The 23,296-nt window shown below is 43.1% G+C and overlaps 3 protein-coding genes across 3 annotated transcripts; all 3 read left to right on the forward strand.

The window, feature by feature from the left end:
• Positions 1-1,955: 1,955 nt before the first annotated feature.
• On the forward strand, positions 1,956-2,458 carry F5J12DRAFT_781742 (uncharacterized protein; the record flags this gene model as incomplete). The annotated part of the gene is made up of 3 exons (XM_051742605.1): positions 1,956-2,024; positions 2,046-2,077; positions 2,218-2,458. 3 exons carry the CDS (start codon positions 1,956-1,958, stop codon positions 2,456-2,458), a joined length of 342 nt encoding a protein of 113 aa, XP_051601339.1.
• A 6,985-nt stretch (positions 2,459-9,443) lies between these two features.
• Positions 9,444-11,201, forward strand: F5J12DRAFT_781743 (uncharacterized protein; the record flags this gene model as incomplete). Its single annotated transcript, XM_051742606.1, has 4 exons — positions 9,444-9,840; positions 10,011-10,270; positions 10,317-10,550; positions 10,602-11,201. 4 exons carry the CDS (start codon positions 9,444-9,446, stop codon positions 11,199-11,201), a joined length of 1,491 nt encoding a protein of 496 aa, XP_051601340.1.
• Positions 11,202-15,419: 4,218 nt separating this feature from the next.
• F5J12DRAFT_781744 (uncharacterized protein) lies at positions 15,420-16,259 on the forward strand (the record flags this gene model as incomplete). The annotated part of the gene is made up of 3 exons (XM_051742607.1): positions 15,420-15,455; positions 15,516-15,721; positions 15,995-16,259. 3 exons carry the CDS (start codon positions 15,420-15,422, stop codon positions 16,257-16,259), a joined length of 507 nt encoding a protein of 168 aa, XP_051601341.1.
• Between the last annotated feature and the right edge of the window lie 7,037 nt (positions 16,260-23,296).

Consider the following 23,296-nt stretch of genomic DNA (forward strand, 5'->3'; position numbering starts at 1 on the left):
TTTTTCCAGATTTCAGCCACTGTCATCACATGAAGAACTCCAGTGAGGGGTTTGTCTTTCAGTGTGAGTATGATCTGGGCTCATGCCTCTTTGTCCTTTATCAACCAGTCCATATGGTCATTAGGGTCAACTTTAGGATCAGGTGCTGTAGTTGTGTTTCCACCAACAACTTCCCATAGGTCTCATATGTCAAGCACCATGCAGATCCTTACGTTTCATGTCTGGAAATTCAAGCCATCACCTTCAAGTGATGGTATGTCATAGAGATGACTTGAGGCTTGCTTAGCTTTTGCTGACAAGAGAGTAGTGGTGGTTGAGGCAGTGGTTGTTGAAGCTGATGCCTTGGAAGGACCGGCTGTCAAAGCTGAAGGGTTTGACATTTCATGAGCTTAAGGGTAGGGAAGATTTGTTTTTGTCTATAGTTCTGCAAGCTTGGGGCTCATAACCTTTTGAGAAGGGACCAAGGTTGCAGGGTGAACTAGAGTGTGAAAACTCAGTCTTTGAAGTAGGATGAAGTCTGAGGTACAAGGAAAAATGAAGTGGCTAAATTGTATGGAAATATTATGTAAGCAGTGCTCACTGTACAGAACAGCAGTATGTTCCAACAGATTTGGCTTTATAATCACTGGATTCAAGCCCATGAACTCCATGCTATAGCTCTTGCCACTGAGTTCAGTATCCTGATTGGTGTTCCCTCTGCTCACTGCATTGAGGCTCTGCCTCTGCATTACCTTCTTCATGTGATGCTTGATTGTGATGACTACTTTGTTTTATCTCATGTTCTCTGCAGAAACAACTGGCAATAGTGTTGAATTTTGAAAGGTGTTTCTGACAGAAAACATGACACAGTGGATTTCCAATGTTTTATTGGTGAAAAACAATTACCATGACCCACCACCAAAAACCAAAAACAATCATCAAAAAAATTATTAGTACTGATTCCTACATGTTATGCAATACATTAATCAAATACTTTACCACAAAATAATTTAAACACACTGATCATTGAAGAACATGTAATGTTACATAGAACATCAAAAGTAAATGATACATGTTTTGTATGTGATAATAATAAACACATTTGGCCAAGTCTTTCAATGTTCACCTGAAAAAAAAAAACAGGACAGCAGTTCAATGTTTTCTCTAAAAACATGACATGCTAAACTACAATTTTTATGTACAAGAACATGGTACTGAGAGCATGCCAAATGTTCTAGGTCAAATTTCAGTATCTTATCTCCCAGAAAACATGATAAATAAATAATGTATTAAAATATCCTGTTCTACCACAGAATAACTGTGAAGTAGGCATGTTATATGTAGTGGTGTTGTGAAGGTTCTGAGCTGTTTAGGTTCATTTGTGGGCATGACTGCCTTGTGCACAGATCCAAGTTTGTCTCTCTTTGACATTGTTTCATAGGTGACAAGCTGACCACTCCCTTCCAGTGTGCTTGACTTGTTTTTCCAATCTTTCAGCATCTCTGCCCTAGCTGCATCATCAGGCCTCTTGCTGCTCTGCTCTGATGTGCACTTAGTCCCTCAGTAGCTTGTCAGCATACTGAGGTCTATCTACAGATTCCACAATTATATCCTAAAATAAAAGATGAAACACATAAAACAGTACAATGTATCACTGATAAAATGACTCATCCAGTTCTTCCAATGAGGACCATGGTGGGTCTGTCATGCACAAAATATCCTGTTTGACAGTTGTGGACAGACAAACATGACAATTTTACTCATTGAATTATTCCAATATGGCACAATGTTCCAGGGGTGTTACAAATGTATACTAGGCATATTTAGGACATAAAAATGCAATCTGCATGAGCCAATTTTTGTTATACTAAGTTTTTGAAATTTTGACCCAAAAATGTGGCCAGCCCCCAAAAGAATTTGTAAAAATCCTGGAAAAAGTGGAATAAGTAGCATTAGACCAGTACAGTATGATCACAATGTCAGGGTACAGCTGTCACACTAGTGAGGAGCAGAAAAAATTGAGCAAGTCTGAGGTTTATGGTCATGTGAATTGCTCTTAGACACAGGAATGCCCTGTGGCTGCTCTTGAAAACCCACTGTAACATGCAACATGGCTGGTCTGCATAACCAGAGCTCAGCTGTTGTTGAAACAGGCAATGTATCATTCCCTGATACACCCAAATCTGACAAGGATCAGCACACAAGCAAATGCATGAGGACATGATCTCATGCTCCCAGCCCTGAAGCAGAAGATGAAGAACTGGAGTGGAAATGCACCAATGTACTTGACAGTTTGAAGTTTACAGCCAGTGAGAGTGAGTCAGAGGATGAGCTTGAACATGATGATGCCACATTCCAAGTCATGGGTGTTGGTGAGGCTGATCTCTGTGCTCAGTTGGTCAACCTTGCCATTAGTGCTGGTGATGACCCTCTTGGTGAGACTTGGTTACCTCTGAGAGAAGCAAAGTGTGCTGCCTAATGAAAGCAGTCACTCAGATGCCCCAAGGAATACAAGAAGGGTCCTGATGTCCATCAGCTCTCACAGAAAGCCATGACATTCATGAAGTGGTTCTTAATCCTACCTTATATAGGGTCAATAACATGTTGCCACACCCTAAGTACCACATTCAATCTAACCAAAATTTTGGCCACCCTAAAAAGTCATGGGAAAGACTTTGGGCCACTGTTTTTTGATGTATTTTCACCTGTAGCATCTGAATCAAGTGTTAGTTTGCCCTTGCCCCCCAAAGGTCATGGGAATCCAGAATCAAAATCATTGTGTTTGTCTGTCCACAACTGTACCACAGAACATGATAAATAAATAGTGTAATAAAATATCAATATCCTGTTCCACCATGGAGCATTATGAACTGTGAAGTAAGCATGTTATATGTAGAGGTGTTGTGAAGGTTCTGAGCTGTTCAGTTATTGTCAGACTGCTGCCTACTGCAAATACAGTGCTGAACTCCCCATTTCTTGCATGAACTGCCTTGTGCTCTTTCACTTTCAAAAGCAGACTGGGGACATTCATGAGTGGTGGGGGTGCTATCAGAGGCTACTCTTTCTCTAGTCAGTCAGGGCAACCATGGAACCATGGATTTTGGACTATCCTGTTCTACCACAGAACATTATAATGTGTGTCATCAATGTGTTGTTGCAAGAAAAAACAACAAAGGACACAGAATACTCAAGTATAAAAAGTCAGGTGGCACATCTCATGACTGAATGAGGTTTATTCCATGAGATAAGATCATGTGACAGCATGTGATGGGGTGGTTGAGCAAGGGCAAGCAGTGGTAGCATTGATGGTTACAGATGCCACTTATCATGTTCTGTGGTACAACAGGACACTTTAATACACTCTTTATTTATCACATTCTCTGGGAGACAAATCAGTGTGATTTGATTGAAAATATTTAGCATGTTAATATGGAATCTTAGTAGCATGTTTTTGCACATAACAAATATTGTTTTAAATGTCATGTTTATGAAGTACACATTGAGCCAATAATCTGATGTTTTGTGGGTCAACATTGAAAGACTTGGTTAAAGGTTATTAGTATTATCACATACAAATCATTTATCATTTACTTGTGAAGTTCTATGTAACATCACACATTCTCTAATGACTAGTGTGTTTAAATTATTTCATGTTACAACATTTGATTAATCAATTACATAACATGCAGAAAACAGTACTAATGTTTTTTTTGATGATTATTTTTGGTTTTTGGTGGTGGGTCATAGTAATTGTTCTTCACCAGCAAAACATTGGAAATCTACTGTGCCATGTTTCCTGTCAGACAAGCCATTCAATACATAAGATTATTTCCACTTGTTCAAGCAGAGAGCATGTGATAAAATAGAGTATCTTTTAAAAGAATTTTTTTTCACATGTTTGTGCAAAGAAAATTGTAAAATGCTTGCTGTGTGTTCCACTCTCACTTATAGAGCACACCTGGTCCAATTTCCCTACCTATCCTGGTCTTGAAACTCCTTTTGAGCTTCCCAGGATTCATACTGCCTACCACAGTTACCTTACTGATTTTTCCCCAAAGATTCAGTGTTTGTCCTTGCCACATGCAATCACTAACTTTAATGGATGCAATCTCCCCAGTTTAACCTATGAAGATCCTGCCCTCTGGACAGTCCTGGCTTCCACAATCACTCACAACACCTTCATCTACATTTACACTCACTGCTATCCCCTTTACATCTCAGGAGACCAATTCAGAGAGCTCATCCCTCCTTTATGGGTTTGGCACAAGCATCTGGAAAGCCATTACAGAAAACTCTGGAGAGAAGGAAAAGGAATTACCAATGTCAAATGTATCCCACTCTTCTTCTGAGAGCAACAATGCAGTGGTCACCTCTTTGACCTCCAGTTATTGGAGTTTGTTGACCAGTTTAAGACCTGGGGGGATTTGAATGAATGTTGTACTGGATGCAACAGCATTAGGAAACATCTTTGGTGGCTTGACAGTACCAGTAGGAAAAGATTCACTTACTGGCCAGGAACAGACTTGATTATGGCTGATTTCAAATGTGCAATGGCTCATGATACTGGATCAGCTTTTAGCCAACCCAGATGTCAAGGGCTTCATGCCACTGCTCTTGCAAGGGCTCACATGAATGCTGAAACTTGTTGCAAATTATCCTCTTCCCAGTACAATGGATGCGCCATACACATCTGGAGGCCAGTGCCAAGAGTATCCTAACAGACTTTCTCCTGTTCTTGATGAATCATATACTATGTTTGAAATCTTTACTTCTCATCAAATTGGCAATTGCATGTACAATTGGTTCACTTTTTCCTTATAGTTGTGCCTCTGACTGGCTAGGATTCACTAATCCCAATGGTCTTCATGACATGGGATGGTCATTCCTAAGCTATCACTATTTTCCAGAACTTTGTTTCAATTGTCTTGAATACAATGTAGCCTGGAATTCTTGCATTGCCTTATGGTGATATGCTGAGAAAGGCACAGAACCAGAACCAAAAACGTGGAGAAATCCTCAGACTCATCAAAAATGCTACAAACAAAATCATCCCTCTCAAAAGGCCAGAGCTGAAAAATGCTGAAAGGCTCTTCACACTCTTCTCCAAAATCCCTTTAATCCAGGACTCTTGGACCCTGTCCAATCTTTCCTTTACAACCATCTAATCCTTGACATTTATTAGAATGTCTTCTGAAGGAGGTCTCAGAAAGAACATCCCAAAACTTAATGGGATGAACTATGCTGTCTGGAGTGTTATGATGAAAGCATACTTCCAAACTTTGGAAGTCCAGGATATTGTATCAGGAACTTCTACTCTACCTGTGGATGCTGCTGCTGCTTGTGTCTGGACTGTCTCCAACACTAGAGCACAAGACTGCTTCATGCTTTATTGCGATCCAATGATTGCTCTTTCAATCAATACACATGCCACTTCCAAGTTAAAGTGGGATGATTTAGAAGGCAAATATGGCAAGCTGTCAGCAATGACAACTTTCATGGAATTCCAAAGGCTTCTTCAGATTCAAATTAAACTGAAGGATGACCTCATGGCCAAAATCACAGAAATCAATATGCTCTTCCAAACAATTTCTGGTCAGGGTTTTACCCTTGACAACAAAATGAAGTCTTTGCTTCTTGTCCATTCCATGACTGCCTTGTGGGATCAAGCTCCCACTAATATTTTATCATCAATCAATCCAACCAAACTCAAACCTGATACTGTTATCCCTCATATGAAGGAATTATGGTCACACTGGTCTGGGCAAACTCTTTTGCCTAAACAAATGGAACCATCTGGTTCTACTACTCAAGTCAAAAAGGAAGGGAACTCTCTTCTTGCTTGCATGAATAAACCACCCCTCTGCAATATTTGCAAGGGTGGTCATAATACTCAAGACCATCATGGTGGTGGATCATCTTGTGGCCATGGATCCTGAGGAAATTGAGGAGGTCATGGATGAGGGGGAGGTGGCTATCAGTCTTACCCCCAAAATCAACAGCAACAGCAGCAGGGAGGTTCTTCTACTTGTGGAAAGAACCAGAACAAGCACCATGGCAAGGGAAAAGCTAAGGCCCAGGCCAATGAACTTGATGTTCCAGGACAAGGTGCTGAGGAATTTAGCCTCACCTTTGTTGAGGAACTGCCTGATTCTTATCCCTCTGATGATTTTGATATTACTGCTATGGAATACCATCTTCCTGCTTCTCCTGAATACTTCCAAGCTCCAGAATCAGTTGAGACAGTAACATCTCCTGATATGGAACAGACCCTTGGGCAACATACTATTGTTGCATCACACATACCTTCTCCTGAGTTATCTCAGGATGATATCAAGATGGCCATGGAACATGTCAGATATGTTCCTACTTTACCAATTCAACCAGATGGTACTCTCTTGGAATGGTACCAAGAGGAAATCCAAAACTCCTTCATTAGTGAAGTTGAGTCAGTGACTCCTTGTGTCAACATACCAAGATCTAATTCTCCTTGCCATTGCACCATTTGCCTGCATTCTCTAGCCTCAATGGGTTTCAGAATGGGTTTATCCCCACAGGAATCCCAACAACAGGAGACAATGGATCCTCTTTTGAGGACAATTCTATTTCCCTCTTCTGAGCAGAGAAGCAGGATGGTACCTAGCCAGACCATCAAACCCCCACATGGAGTGGAAGTTACCAATGTGGCTAGTACAGACATGGCAGGAGAGAGGAATTCTGCAGAACAGAGTGAGGAGGCTATTCAAGGAAACAGACATTCTACCAAGTCTTCCTGAAAGTCTCACAAATGCTTTACAGTATCACTAGCAGAATTTCATGCAAGTATACCAAATGTCAGGACTTATATTTGTCCTAGACCTTTTATTTCCCTTTCTGTACCAGACTTTGATCATGACCCAGAGAATTCTATCAGCAGCTATCACCCTGGTGAATTTGACCATAATGCATACAATGCTTGTGACTATTACCCATATGACATGTCAGCCTTCACAACACTACCAAAAGGTGAGTCCATTTGGATGCTTGACTCAGGGGCTTCACATCATGTGACCCCATATCAATCTGACTTTTTGTCTTTTCAAGCATTTAAGACACCAGAATTTGCCAATACTGCTGGTCATCAATGAGTCGATATACTAGGGGAGGGAACTGCGGCTTTACACCTTGAAAATGGCAATAACCTTTCCCTCAAAAATGTTGTTTACAGTCCTCATTTTTCAAAGAGACTGTGCTCCTGCAATATGCTCCTTACTGTCTTTTTCAGGCAACTTGTCACCATGGGAAAAACATGTCCAAAAACATGCACCCACTTTGGTCACTGTTATCTTCTCAATGCTCACTCGGAATTCAACAGTGACAACCCCAATTGACTTAGACAGTCCAGGAGAACATGTTCCAGCCTGACTGAAGTCAAAAATCCAAGATTTTGTAATTTCAGGATTTCAGGATTTAGTTCTGTGATAAGTTTTCCTCTCTGTGCCCTGATCTGATGGTCAAACCAACATTGTAGCCATGCCACAAGGTCAGAAAATGGTCCCCAAGATGCAGTGGGCTGTCATTAGGCTTGCCAAGTTTCTTGATCATGAATGAATTGGCATCTGTCTAAACCTTTCCACCTGCTCTGTCAAATGGATTCTTAATCACTTTCATCAGTATGGAACCATCCACAACCCAGGGGAAAATGTCATTCAGAAGGAGAAATTTGGAAGGAGGCACCTTAGTGATGTTGATGTTGAGGTATGTATTATTTCTGTGTATTAGTATGCCTCAAAAACTAACAGACTTATTATTACAGTTTCTTCTAGGTACTGTGCAGAAAACCCCTGATCTTTACCTGGATGAGCTTCAAGAAATGCTACAAGCATCCTGTGGTACAGAGGTCTCACGTGCAACAGTGTGAAGAACACTTTGTAGACATGGTTTCACAATGAAAAAGGTGAGTCATGACTTCTAGGTCTTACCATCAATTCTTGTGGTGATGCTCACATCTTCTTAGGTCACACATGTTGCAGTAGAGTGCTCAGTACAAAAATGTCTTGAATATCTCACTCACATAGGGGCATACACAGCAGAGCAACTTGTCTTTGTTGATGAGAGTTCTGTTGATTGTTGAACAACATATCATGGCTGTGCCTGGTCAATCAGAGGAACAAAGGTGCAATGCAAGGCATTTTTTGTACATGGTCAATGGTAAGTATATTGTCTTCTTTTTTTGATCATGCTGTCAATAGTAAAGTTATTCAGTTCTCCCTGCACTCTCCCTGCAACAAGGCATCCTACATTGCAGCATAGTTGAAGGTTCATTCTGCACAGAGAGCTTCACAGAATTTATCAGGCATCTTCTTGACAACATGGAACCTTTTCCTACTCCCAATTCAGTCATTGTAATGGACAATTGCAGTATTCACAAGCACCCAAATATTCAAGTGCTCATTGAAGCAAGGTAATGTCTATTATCATTTGATTTTTTGGTGTGCTGATGGCTAGAGCCTATGTAGGGGGATGTGATGTGAGTTCTTACCACTGTATTCACCAGACCTAAATCCAATTGAGCTTGCATTCTCTGCTATGAAGTACCACATTCATTGTAATGGAGGGTATGCATGACTGGCCATGATGCAGCTGACTGAACAGGAAATCTATATCACACTGCTTGATGTGCTCTATAAAATCACTCCTGAGGACTCATATAGTTGGTTCATGCACTGTGGATATGTATGATAGTATTCTTTGGCTGTGACCATCCTCACCATTATATACAACCTTTTCTTCATGAAATCCTTTTGATATGAGTAACATGAAATTTTTTATGTCACTACCCATTCACTGATGTCTGACTTCCTTTGATAGCCAACCATACACAAGGCTGTGCATGACCTCATAAAACATGAAGCAGCAATGTGTAGCAAACAACAAATTCTGACATGTTGTGGTGGTTGTGACTTGAGCTTGAACACCCCATGACACTGTCAGCTTCCTATGGCATCCAGGAAATGCAACAAACCTCAAGCTGTTGCTCAGACTTCTGATGCTTCACTCATCCCTCCTGCTCTTGCTACTACAAAATGTAAGATTTTACTTCTCATGCCAATTCATTGGTCATTGACTCTATTTTAGTGAACACTGGAGTGTGTTTGGGCTGTCATAAACAAAAGATACACTGCATTTTTGCTCCCAATGCAACCATATCCAATAAATGTGTCAAGGGAAAACATCCTGAGGAGTGCATTGTTCAAGAAAGCCGCACTCAGTCACACAGCACCAGTACTCCACTGTCAAATATTTCAAGTGAATCTAGCACACATAAATGCCCTATAACAACCACTACCTCTGGCAAAGACTCATTTCCCAACAAATGGCCATGTCGCACTCCCTCAGAAGGCCCTGCAGTGACTAGGGCATGTTGTGCTCCCTCAGAAGACCCTGCAACAACTAGGGCAAATGTCATGCCCACAGGTGACCTCACCATGATCTCTGAGCTCAATGAACCAGATGGCCTTGACAGCAGCTTCCCTAGCAACCAAGACTTTGGGGAACTTGCTGGGGAGATAATGAGTGTTGTGACTGGCCACAGTGGTAGTGCTGTAGAGTTTGAGGAAGAGCACGAGGAAGAGGAGATGAGTGAAGACTTTGACTTCAATGTGATAGTGGCAACTGTGGATGAGGAACAGTGGTCAATCAGTGGTGAAATGGACAATGACATGCAAATGCCATGGAAGCAATCATACCCAACCATACAGTGTTCATCTGCTGAACAAGCACTGCCTGTCAAAGCTGTAGGCAAGAGCAAGAACAAGAACAAGGGGAAGGGCAAGGCCGTACCAAAGCCAGCAAGTTCTGAGCAGTATGATCCAGACACATGTGGTGAGTTGCACTCATTATTCTACATGTATTTGCATACTGACATGTTTTGTATTCACCAGTCTTCAAGATCCAGTGTGCTGTTCAGTGACTCCATGGATCAAAATCATCAAATATCCCCTTCTAGATATTGTCCACCATGGATCATGATGAACTTTGCATGACTGTTGCAGAGAAATTAGGCTGGTTTCCAGGACTTGTCAAACTGCAATATCAGTTAGATTGCAAGGCAAAGACAGCATTCACTTCCCTACAATCAGATGAAGAACTTGAATTTTTCATAGAGACAATGAGATCACTGATCATCCCTCCATGCCTTGCCAATGGAAAGATGTCAACTTGGCCAATGAAGCCAATCACTGTCTACTTTGATGATGCAGCCTCAGATGATGATTCAGTGGTTCCAACATCCACTGGAAATCATAGCAAAGTGGTATGTTGAATTGAATTACTGTAGCAATCACTCATATTGTTCTCAGGGCATGAGAAGCTCAGGGTCTCAGGCTGCATTGCCATCCAGACAGAAGCCTCCAAGCAGTGAAATAGGAGGTGCAGATGCACAACAGAAGCATGTTGAAGAGCTCCAAAAATGGTGGACATGCAATGTGCATTCAAAAGGATCTCAGTCCCCTAGCTACTGCTACTCCCCCATAGGGAGTACCATCTGCCATGCTTTGAGTCATCAAAACATTGCATACTGTGCACTCCTGATTGTAAGTTACCTGGTCTTTCATTGATATTCTTCCTGACAATCCACAATTTAGATGAAAGAAGAAGCAACTGTGGATATGAAACCCCCTGCTGTTGTTACTCAGGGTGTGAGGCAACATATGCAAAACATAGGTAGTAGCTCTGCTGTTGATCAAGCAGCAGCTGTGACACAGGGCCCCAGTCCAGTCACTGTTCAATTCATGTCACCATGGCCTGGGGGACACCTTTATCCTCCATTTGCCCATCAGATGCCCCTTCAAACTCATACAACTCCATCACCACATGTTCAGGCAGCTCAGTCTCTCACACCAACTCCTGCACCTGATGGTTTTCATGCACCATCCCCAAGTTTATTCACTCCTTCCATGACATTGACACCCACCAACTCAGTGACAGAAATCACCAAGATTATCCCCTGGTTCAATTCCCTTGAACAGCACATGAAAAAAACCCCATGTGGTGTCAAGTTTGGAGACTTTGGACCTGAGCTTGATGCAAGAGGATTCATTCATATATCACAACTTTCACGTGACTATATGTCAACTCAAGCATTACAAGACATGTTGAGGATTGAGATGGGAACTACAATTCTTATCCTTCAATGTGTGGATGCAGACTTACAGGCCATACACTCTGGGACTTCAGTAGTTTAGTTTGGTAAACTAATATCACTATTCTGTCTTCCCACTTAGTATCTCAATATACTAGTTTACACATTTAGCATTTGCAAGACAGGGCACAGAGAGGAAAACTTGACAGAACTAAATTTTGAAATCCTGAAATTTCAAAATCTTGGATTTTTAGCTTCAGTCAGGCTGGAACATGTTCTCCTGGACCATCCAAGTTGATTGGTGTCATCACCATTGAATTCCAAGTGAGCATTGAGAAGATAACAGTGACTGAAGTGGGAGCATGTTTTGGGATGTATATTTCCCATGGTGACAAGTTGCCTGAAATAGAAGTAAAAGGTGATATAGGAGTGAAGCAACTACTACAAATGAAGTAATCTGAACACCTGATGGCCAGATTCTCATGAAGGCACAATTAGCCTCTCCAAGTTCACCGTTACATTGGTTTGTGGGCATACTGCTTCCACCTACTAATGCTTTTTTGGTCCTTTGCCTGATGGTAACACCAAGTGCTGAACTTCTTTGGCATAATTGGTTAGGACACCTGGCAACTAATATTCTTTGTCACCTTCGCTGGTTGGGTCTTCCAAATATTTCCATTTCTGGTGCTCCTCACTTCTTGAGGAATGCCCATCAGCTTTCAATAGCTGATCAACCACAACAAAATGGTTGCACAGAATCATTCAACAGGACTATTCTGGAAAAATCAGGAGCTATCTGGCATCATGCTTGTGTTCCAAAGAAATATTGGAACTTCACTTTTGATTGTGCACTCCATGTGTACAACAGAACACCATTGAAAAGGATAAACTTCAAGACACCAGCTGAATTATTCACTGGCAAGATTTCAGATATTTCTTATTTCTGCACAATTGGTTGCAAAGCATATGTATGGGTGCCAAAAGAACAGCAAAAAGATAAATTGGACCCACATGCAACTGAAATAACAAAAGGCTATCAGTTTCTATATGGTCACCAGATCATACTATCTCATACTGCCAAGTTCATAGAAGACTTCTTTCCATTCTGCTCAGATAGTAAATGCAAATCCAATACCTCAAGTGACCCAGTTTCTGAACCTGACCAACCTACTGGTCTTCCACATGATCCAGTTGAAAACCTTCCAGATTTTGGGATTGATCATCCCAATATTGGACCTCATCCAGTCTGACCACTGAGTCCTCCAATTCCTCCTCATAATCCAAACCCACAGCAGGGTGGTCCAGACCATTTACCAGGTCCTAGACCTTCTTTACCTCCTCAAAGACCACCTAGAGCACCTGCTGCTGCTCCACCAGTTGACCCTTGTTTTCTTCAGCACCCTCATTTACCTTATCTTGTTCCTGGTGATAATAGAAATCTCAGAAGGGCACACCTGGAACAAGCTGAAAACTGAGAACCTCATCCTAAAAGAAGAATTATTCCTACTTCTTGACCTGACAATGTCTATGGAGATCATCCTCCTGTCAAGATAGAAAGGGATATACAACAAAATAAAGACACTGCTCAGGAATGGATTTGCAATGCCCAAAGAGGCATTGATAATACTTGGGAAGTGCAAAGGAGAATACAGGAAGAGAGGAGACCACCATCACCCTTTCAATCTTGGCCTCCTACTGTTCCACAAGAATGGATTAACCATCCACCACTTACTCCACTTACTCCACTTACTCCTCTTCCCAACAATACTCCACAGCCTGAAGCTGGTCCAAGTCAAACTGCTTGTGTCAATGATGAAGAAGAGGAACAAAAGACTCATTCTATGAGTACTTTTGAATTTCTCCTTGCTGCACAAGTTAAAGAATCTCTGGAACACTACAAAGACATCCTTAAACTCAATCTGGAATTACAAAAGAAATGGTTCAATGCTATGAAGGATGAGACTAAATCAATTGAGGAGAGAAATGTTTGGACACTTGTGGACCTGAAACTGGATTGCAAACCAGTCAAGTCTCAATGGGTTTTTGCTATTAAAAGCAATGGTTGGTATAAAGCTCATCTTGTGGCTAAAGGTTTTACACAAGAATTTGGAACTGATTTTGAAGATACCTTCTCCCCAGTCACTCATTTTGAGACAGTGCAAATTCTCTTATCATTCACTGCTCAATGAAATTGGGAAATGAGCACCCTAGGCATCAAGACTGCCTTTCTCTATGGCAATCTGGATGAAGAAATCTATATGGAACAACCAGAAGGTTTCAAAATTAAAGGTCAAGAGCACAAGGTCTATTGGTTGCTGCAAGCTCTTTATGGTTTAAAGCAAGCAGCATTAGCATGGAACAAGGCCCTACATGCTTCCCTACTTCACATGGGCTACACTCAATCTAAAGTGGATGCAGGGATTTATATTTTTAAATCCAATGCAGGCATCATCATTTTCCTCATCTATGTTGAAAATGGATTATTCTTGGGATCTAATCCCAAACTCCTATAAGCAAAGAAAGATGAGTTTATGAAGAAATGGGAATCTCATGACCTTGGAGATGTCAAAGAATACCTTGGTCTGCAGATCCACAGAAACTGCACTAAGTGCAAGATCTACCTGGATCAAATCCCTTACATCAAAGAGGTGATTAAAAGATTCCAAATGGGGAATGCACACAATGTTCACACTCCATTACCCTCTGGCTACCAACCAAAGAAACCAGAAGCTTCATATCAAGCTTCTTCCACACTTCAATCCCAGTATCAAAGCATTATTGGTTCTCTTCTATATATCACTCTGGGTACACACCCAGATATTGCCTTTGTGGTCATTTGCATGTCACAATACATGTCAAACCCAACAGAGGATCACAAGAATAAAGCACTCCATATAGTCAAATATGTCACTTCTACTCTGAAGCTTGCACTTTACTATTCTGGAACAGAAGCATGGATTTCTGGTTTTGCTGATTTGGACTGGGCTGCCAATGTGGATACTCATCATTCTACTACTGGCTATGCCATGTTCCTTGGCACATCCCTCATTTCTTGGCAATCTCACAAACAAAAGACAATTGCCTTGTCCTCCACTGAAGCTGAATATATGGCTTTATGTGACTCTGCCTGACAAATCAAGTGGCTACATATGCTTTTTAAAGAACTTGATCTTCAAACTGAGAAGACAATTTTATATTGTGACAACATGGGAGCTCATTTTATTGCTGAGAATCCTGTCTCAGATGGTCACTCCAAACACATAGATGTCCAGTGGCACTTCATTCATGAATGTGTTCAAGATGGACTCTTTGCAATAGAATATATCCAAATGGACTGACAAAAAGCCAATGGGTTAACCAAGTCTCTCATGTGGCAGAAATTTGAGACAAATCACTCATCACTTGGACTCATTACCTTGCCATTCTAGAGCAAGGGGGAGTGTTGGAAATACTGGTTATGGTGTTTCATATAGCCAGTTCTAGACTTGCTTACTAGATGAGTTTTACTCATATGATGTCATGCTTGCTAAGTACTCCACTTAGCTCCACTTTATTTCATAATGTTCCATGACATTCCATACTATACATAGTATGTACTTTCTCTTTATGGTCTTACTATATGTGCAACATGGTCTGTGTGCAGTCATACATGTATATAAACCCAGGGGATTCTGCCATATCCCCTCAGTGAATTCACATTCCTCTTTCCTGACAACAAGCCCTACTCTAGTCAGAACTACTTTACTCAATGTTTACTTCAATCACTCTATCCAATACTAAAGGCAAGTGCTCACCTCTGCTCTCACCCTTTCCCCTTCCTCTGCCAATACCTTGGTCTTAGCTCATGCACTAGACCCTTGTGCAGGCTGGGTTGAAGTCAGAGTAAGCTGATGGGGGGTCAGGAGTGAAAGCCAAGAGTTGACTTGAGCTTAAGCTAGGAGCTTGGGGGGTGAACTAGGTTGATATTCAGACTGAGGAGCTAAGTACAATCTACATAGAGTATATATACCAAAGACCAGCAACCTAAAGGCTGGGGTCACTGGTGAGGGACTAAATAGCAGTGTGAGGAACTGACTAAAAGTTAAACAAGGAGGCAGGGATGAGAGAGCCAAAGGCAGACACTGCCTTGGCACAAGCAAGGGCAGTACAAAGACTAACTAGAAAAGTATAGTGAGGAACAGAGTAAGTTTTTGGTGTTTGGCATTGGTTTGGCATTCAGAACATGAGACTGAGTTGTGGGTTTCTCAGTATATGACAGTATCCTCCCCTTAGGGTCAAGCCCCCGAGACCTGCCCTAAGGTACACAAGGTCAGCAGTTGCCATGCTGGTAGAACACATATTCCCTGGGGTTAAAAAGGTGTGTCTTTGTGAAGACTTGTTTTCTCCCAACCCCATCATCATGTCTTCTACTCATCAGGCTTCCCTGTGTGTACCCAATGACCCATCTGGCATTCAGAAGGCCACCATGCCTGAACTCCAGATCACCAGCAACAATGAGGAGGCTGACATCCAGGCAAAGATGGCTGAGTGCAAGTGGTGCAAGGTGTTGAGGGAAGAGCCTGCCTGGCTGGAGTCAGAGAGGCTCAAGAGGGAGCATCTGGAAGCAGAGCAACACAAAAAGGAGTGAGTGGAGGCTGAGCAGTGTGAGAGGGAGTGGGTAGAGGCTGAGAGGCAGGAGCAGGAGCATCTGGAGGTTGAATGCTGAGAACAGGAGGCCCAGGTGCAGCCAAAAACAGGGGAGCTGAAGGGCAAGGTGTGGGACAAGGGCACTGGTACTGCAGGTGCCAGGTTGTGCAAACAGTGTGAAAAGGGGCAGGTGCCATGCACCTTCAGTTGTGTGCAACAGAGTAAGTGCAAGAAGAGGACATGTGACTGGTGCACTGAGATGAAGGTCAGGTGTGAGCTGCCTGAGGGGGTAGAGCCTGAGGTTGAGGAGGCTGGGGCAAAGTCTGGGAAGAAGCAAGTGCTGGAGGATGCTACATCACTGAGGGCTGGGGAGAAGAGGAAAGTCATTCAAACCAGGTCTGGGGTGCCCAGTGAGTCAGAAGCTGGCTCCTCAGGAGCAGTAGTGCCTGCTACCATCTCCTCTGACCCTCTGGTTGTGGTGGTGACCAAGGGTTTTGAGCTGATTGCAGCTGCCATTCAGACCACAGAGATGTGAGCTGGGAGGGAGACCCAGCACCAATTCAACAGTCAGCTGGGTGATTTACTGGGTGAGCTTGAGTTTGTTCTTTGCCCAACCCCCCCAGCATCCAAATCCAGTGAAGAGCTGCACTTGGACATGGCAGACCTGGAGCTCAAGAGCCTCCAGTCAGATTGCAAAGGAGCAGGGGTGGAGTTGGACAAGAGGATCATGCACTGGCCCAAGGACATGTGCGTGAACATGAAGGGTCAGTGGTCTAGGTCAGAGAGTGGGGAGGAAAGAGAACTCTGGACAAGTGAGGGAGAGGTGTTTGAGGGGGACTCTGGGTGAGTGCACTGGTCTGAGCTGAATGCTGATGTAAATACTGTACACATATTTTCAATGCATCAACCATCTTTGTATAATAAGGAAAGTAAGAACAAGAAGAAGAAAAGAAGGGTAGAGGAATGTTTAGCTAGTGACTGGTCTGGGTTTACCAGGATAACTGGCATGGAAAGTGGTGAGTAGATCTTTGGCATTGCCCAGCTCAGTGGCCAGTAGCCAGGATGTTTCTTCATTGGTACCCTCATAGCCCAGTGTACCAGGTACTGTAGCTTACACCTCCATCACCAGTCTATCTTTAAGTTGAGGATCTTGGTGATCTTGTACTATGGTTCACTGTCCACCTTGACCAGAGGTGGTGGTGGCTGGGTTTGGTTTGGGATGGTATTGGGGTGTGCTGGTTCTAACTGTGACATGTGGAACACTTGGTGTACCATGCACATGGAGTCTGGGAGGCAAAGGGTGAATGAGTGAGTGCCAGGCTTGGCTATTACTGAGTAGGGGCCTAGGTTCTTGTCTGTGAGTTTCTGTGATGGTCTTGTGGTCCGGAAGTACTTGGCTTTGACATAGACCTGGTCACTGAGGTTGATCTTGGGTGCCAGTAGCCTTTTCACATCTGCTGGACCTTGGTATCTAGCTTGGGCCAGTGCCATCTCTTCTCATAGGAACTGGTGTAGTTCATCTAGGTCCACAGTGTAGTCCCTAGCCCATGCTGAGGATAAGTCCCTCTTGGGGAAGACTGAGAGGTTAGGGTGGTAACCCTTGTTGGCAAAGAAAGGGGAAACACTGGTGGTGGCACTCAGGGCATTGTTATAGGCAAACTTGGCCAATGGAAGCAACTTGGCCCAGTTGTTCTGTTGGTAGTTGCAATACACCTGGAGGTACTGTTCCAAGGTCTGGTTTGCTCATTTGGTCTGGCCATCTCCTTCTGGGTGGTATCCCAAAGTGAAGTGTAGGCACATATCCAGCACTTTACCCAAAGACCAGAAGAAATGTGAGACAAATTCAGAGCCTCAGTCAGAGGTTACATGTGCCAGAACACTGTGCTTTGAGAAGACATGGAGTAGGAAGAGTTTAGTGAGTTTGGGGGAGGTGATAGTGTTGTGGGTGGGTATGAATATAGCCTGCCTGGATAGTTGGTCTATGACCACCAGGATAGCAGTGTGACCACTGGATGCTGGTAGGTGCTCAATGAAATCCATAGAGATGGAATTCCATGGCTTTTCCAGTATTGGCAGTTGTTTCAGGGTGCCATACAGTCAGTGTCTGGGTGTTTTGGCTCTCACACTGTCACACACCAAAGGTGTTTGGTGAGGTGGACATGGATGCAGCTGATGAATGGAGATGAAGACCATAGCCCTCATGTGAAGAAGGACAGCCAGAAATGTTGGTAGTCATCCCTTGCACAAGAATGAGTTGTCAGTGCTGAAGAAAAAGGAAGGAAGTAAGTTAAGCACTGATAAAAGTTCTTAAGCACCCATGTATGGCATTCCAGTTTTCAACATATCTCCACCAATTCTGCAGATACTGACACTGTTCCCACACTTGCTTGTAGTGCTCAGCCACATGATCCTACCATCCAAAATTTGAAAGGATTTGCACACTCCACACATTTCTACAGCACTCCCTCCAAAAGATGCTCATTTCACTAATTCTTCTGATATGGCTGCCTCCACATCAATCATTTTGCTTGTCCCCTTTGCTAGGGACCATGGCTACATATATCTGCCAGGAGTTCCTACCAGCTTCCATCCTGAAGTGTCCTGGTACATCCCATCCTTGTCTGCCCCTTCTCAGCCCATCCAGCTTGGACAGCATGTTCTTTTTGTCAGTATGACCTCTAGGAGGATGTTCTTTGGTTGCCTCAGGTCTGTCACTCACTTAGAAAGGTCTTATGTGGTCATTTCAGTCTCTCCAGTCCAAGAAGTATATGGATAGCAATACATGCTGAGATACACCCTATTCTTTCCAGAAAGTGCACTGCAATGCTTTTGTCCCTGACTGGTGAAATAGTGAAAGGTGACCTTTTGATGGGATTGAGGGCATGAAAGATGGGAAAATATGATTACATAACAAAACACATGATCTTCCAGATGATTTGTCAGCATGTAAATGATGACAAACATTGGACTTGTACCATTAACCCTCCCTCTTTTACCGCAACTCATGAAATCATCTCTCTAGCTCACATGGTCATTTTCTCAAGGAATTCTTATCAAATACTGGTGGCCACCACAGTGCCATCAGTATAACATGCTCTCAGAACCATCAGTCCTTTAAAAAACCTGCTGTCAGTCATTCCCTGGACTGTTTCCCCCCCATGCCTGATGTGTTCTGGGACTAATCAGAACTTGGAAGGCTGAGAATGTTTTGGAGGTCAATCTGGCACTTCAGAACATGATGGACAAACCAGTCCCCTCTCAACCAATGCATTTCTGGCACAGGGACAGTGGTATGGAAGTTAGGGCAAGACAAAATCCCCTTTACCCCTGGGTGTCATCATAAGGATATGCTACTGAACTACCATGGAGCTGAATCCTGTGCTTCTATCTGGACCTGAATATTGCCTTTGGTCACATATGACCAATTAATCCTTCCCCAGTCATCTACAGTTCAGATCAGAGCAAGATCTAGTGAACCCTCTTATGGTGCTCAGAGCACAAGGAGGTTTTGTGCCTGAGCTACATCAGCAGCAAGTCACACCTCACAAACATTGCAACACTTTTGTCCCTCACTGTATGTGAGATGTGTGGTGTAGACAAAGTGAAAAAGAAAACTCATAGTGACCTTCCAAGTGCCAAAAGGTATCATTCCATACCTAAGTACAGGGCTTTATAGTCTGGGCAAACCTGGAACCTAAGTAGGACAAAGCACAAGGAAGGGAAAGCCACATGACAGTGCATACATACAAGGCAGGCTGGAACAGAGGCCAAGGATATACTACAAGCACAAAGGGAACAGAGACCATGGTAAAAGAAAGAGTCTGAAGGAAAGGAAGTGACTGGAGCACAGCAGCCACAGGAATAGCATTGCACAAGAGGGATTGAGGGCATGGGAAGGTAGTGCATGATCAATGGTGGATGCAAGAGGTCTGGGAACATAATGATAGTTGCAGGATGGTCAATAATAGGGGCTTATGCATCTGAGGAATGCAGATTCCTTACAGTGGCTCACTGAATATTCTATTGCATTGATGGAGTGTGCTAACAGATGCTATCAGCATATTCTCAGTGTCCAGTAACTGAGGAGGTCATTTTACTGTGTGAATGCAGATTTTGAGGCCTGTTTGATGAGTGGCAGTGTCAGCAAGTGGCTCTATAGCCTTCACAGCTGTGGCAACATCCCCCTCAGCATCCATGACAGCCATGAGAGCTGGCCACCAATCCATGTCAACATAGTGGCATCCAAGATGAGCTGCCAAATGAGTCTCTGCATCAGGCAGGCTCATTTCTGTTGTGGCAAATTACTGAATAATTTGCCATCCAACAGGATCAGCATGAGGTGGGTGTGCACTTGGTTGCAACAAAGGTGCATTTGTGCTGTCCCTAATATCAAAGTAAATGAATGTTTGCAACCTCCTCAAGTCATCAGTCTGATCACTCACAGCTGAATTTGTGTGTGGTCCCAGAAATGCTTGATGGTATCTTGTGAGATGGAATCCCATGCAGACTTGGCCATTAGCATTGCCTCCAGGAGATCAATCTTGTAAATCTCCTGTGAGCCCACTTCATCACACTCAACAGCATGCACACAGAAATTGCAGTGGTAAATGGCTTTGAAGCAGCATATAATTCCAGCATCACAAGGTTGTACAAATGGTGTTAGATTTGGCTTGAATGGGACAATATTGATAATTCTTGGCTTGTAGCTGATATTATGGCCAGGGAAATTGTCAATAGTTACACAAACATACAGTGGCTCACAAAATTGTCCCAATGTTTGCATATTTTTCATTAATCATAGGGTAGCAAGTGAACTATCACCATTGAGTCCAAGGTGTTGGTGGATGGTGACAGATATATCTATATGAAATAATCTCAGTCACATGTGAATAGTGACAATGTCTGAGGTGACAAAGGTATAGTATGAAGCTATATATCTAAGTGTAACAATACTGAGATGCTCAGGTGTTGAACCCAGAGTTTTACATGACAAGGGTGGTCTCATTGTGAGACATGTTACATTCTTTGTAAGTGATGAGAAACATGTACATAAGTGTGAGACACAAAGAGTACAATAAGCACAAGGGCACAAAAGTTAATTGCATGGTCAACAGTAATGTAAAGTATGAAAGCCTTAAAATGGAAAGTAATTCTCACATCTCAGAGCAGACATGTTCAGAAAGGACTACATACAACTTGCCAAATCTAACACTCCCCCTCAAGTTGGACATAGACTGAGCTTGATGGTGAAATGCTTCACTTTGGGCAACAACAAGGCTTTTGTCAAGGTATTGGCAATCATGTCAGCAGTTGGGCAATAGCTCAGACAGATCTTGCCATTTTCAATGACCCAGTGGATAAAATAAAAATGTATGTTGATATGTTTGGTGTGTGCATGGTACTGATGGTCTTTCATGAGTGCAATGGCAGATTGATTATTGGAGAATAATTTGGTCAGCTCGACAAGTGGCCCAAATAACTCTCTGATGAGTGACCAAAGCCACAAGGCTTCCTTGGCCACATGGGTGGCTGCCATGTACTCACTCTCTGTTGTCAACAATGAGACAACTTCCTGTTGTTTTGAAGACCATGATACTGCTCCACTGTCAATTAGGAATGCATACCCAGAGACCACTCTACAGTCTTCAGCCATGCTACCATCTGCATCTGCATATCCAACAAGCACATTAGGTGCTCCACCATATGTTAACCTCAAGCCTTTGGTCCCTAGAAGGTAATGGTAAATTCTTCTAACTGCATCCCAGTGGGGCATCCCAGGGTTTCCAGAGAAACAAGAGACAGTGGTCATAGCATACAAGATGTTAGGGCAAGTGCTGAGTGAGACATACATCAGCAAACTGACAGCTTTGCAGTATGGTATGCATTTCATTGCAGCATATTCAGCACCAGTAGAGGGTGACTGACCTTCAATTCATCAAAACCAAAACAATGGATGATCGATTCAATGTAGGGGTGCTGGCACAGTGAGATAGTAATTTGTCTCTGTTTCTAGTGACTTCTATCCCAAGCAGCCAATGGAGCTCAATCCAGGGGGCTGGTGCATATAGATGACCTCGTCATTGGTGAGCATTCCATTTAGATAAGCTCCTTTTATATCAATCTGATGAAGTTCTAGATCAGAGCAAGCAGCCATCACAAGTATGACACAGATGGATGCAAGGGTTGCTACAGGTGCAAATGTGTTGAAGTAGTCAACTCCTTCAACCTGCAAAAAACCTTGGGCAATGAGTCTAGCCTTGTATCACACAATGTTCCCAGTAGTGTCCTTCTTAGCACAGAAAACCCACTTTGAATCTATGACATTGGCACCAGGAGGTAAGTCAACAAGTTCCCAGGTGCCAGCATCATTCAGCATGTTTAACTCCTCTTTGATCCCTTCTTCCCATTGTGGCCAGTCAGGGTGACAGTGAGCTTCAGCTAGCAAACTGGGCTCAAGGGCTTCGGTCTTGGCAGTGACCTTGTCCATAGCCATGGTGAGGTCAATGCAACATAGATCATCATCAGAGTCTTCAATGATAGATGCAAGTAGGGCAGTGGCCTCTTCCTCCCCCTCAAGTCTGATGGGGTTGGAACAATCTTTGACAACAGTAGGTAGCTGAACTCCCTTAGGTATTTCTGGTGTGCTGTGGCAGTCAGTGCTTCCTTTGCCAGTGAGAATTTCTGTGAGGCACTGGCTAGGCCTTTGGATTTGCTTTGTAACAGGTAGATTGGCTGGAGGTGGTGAGGACATTGGTTGAACTGGAGTAGTTTGTGGAGAGGCTGGGACTGCTTTTGTCTCTTTGACAGGAGCTGGAGGCATTAGCATTGCATTTGGTAAGTTGTCATCTTCTTCCTCCCCCTTGCAAGGTAATGACTCAGCTGAGGAGGGGTTCCAATATACATTCCTCTCAACAGTGACTGACTTCCTTTCAGGCCAGTATATGTGACAGCCATTGGGGCTGTTATCATTGATCCCAATCCATTGGCCCTCCATGACATGCCCTCCAAGTTTAGTTCCACCTTCAACTTGTACCCAGACACTTGAGCCCCATACATGGACTCAACTAAGATCTGGTTTCTTTCCAGTTGTGGCTTCAAGGGGCATTCCACTGTCAAGCACTTTGGTGGGAGTCCTGTTTTTCAACCAGATGGTGTGCCATACTGCCTCACCCCACAGGGCATGAGGCAAACCACTCTCATGCAACATAGCATGGACTCTCTCCAACAGGATGCAGTTGAGATGCTCAGCAATCCCATTATGCTGTGGGGTGTCATGCACAGTGAGTTTTTGCTTTGTACTGGCTGCTTTAAAAATACATCACAAATTCTTTTCCTAGATATTCACCACCTCAATTTGAGTGAAGGATTTTCATGCAAGCATTGTGCTGAGTGTGATACAAGACTTCAAAGTTCTTGTACATGGTGAAGGCTTCGCTTTTCTGGCAAAGGAGGTGGATGTAGGTGAGTCACATTTTGTCATCAGTGAAGGTAATGTAGTAATGTTGTCCACCAAGAGTTTCCACAGGTGCAGGTCCACAGAGGTCAGTATGTACCTCCTCCATGAACTCTTGG

The sequence above is a fragment of the Pisolithus orientalis genome (genome assembly GCF_024613125.1).
Source record: "Pisolithus orientalis strain OTSU chromosome Unknown F5J12scaffold_9, whole genome shotgun sequence".
Taxonomy (NCBI): domain Eukaryota; kingdom Fungi; phylum Basidiomycota; class Agaricomycetes; order Boletales; family Pisolithaceae; genus Pisolithus; species Pisolithus orientalis.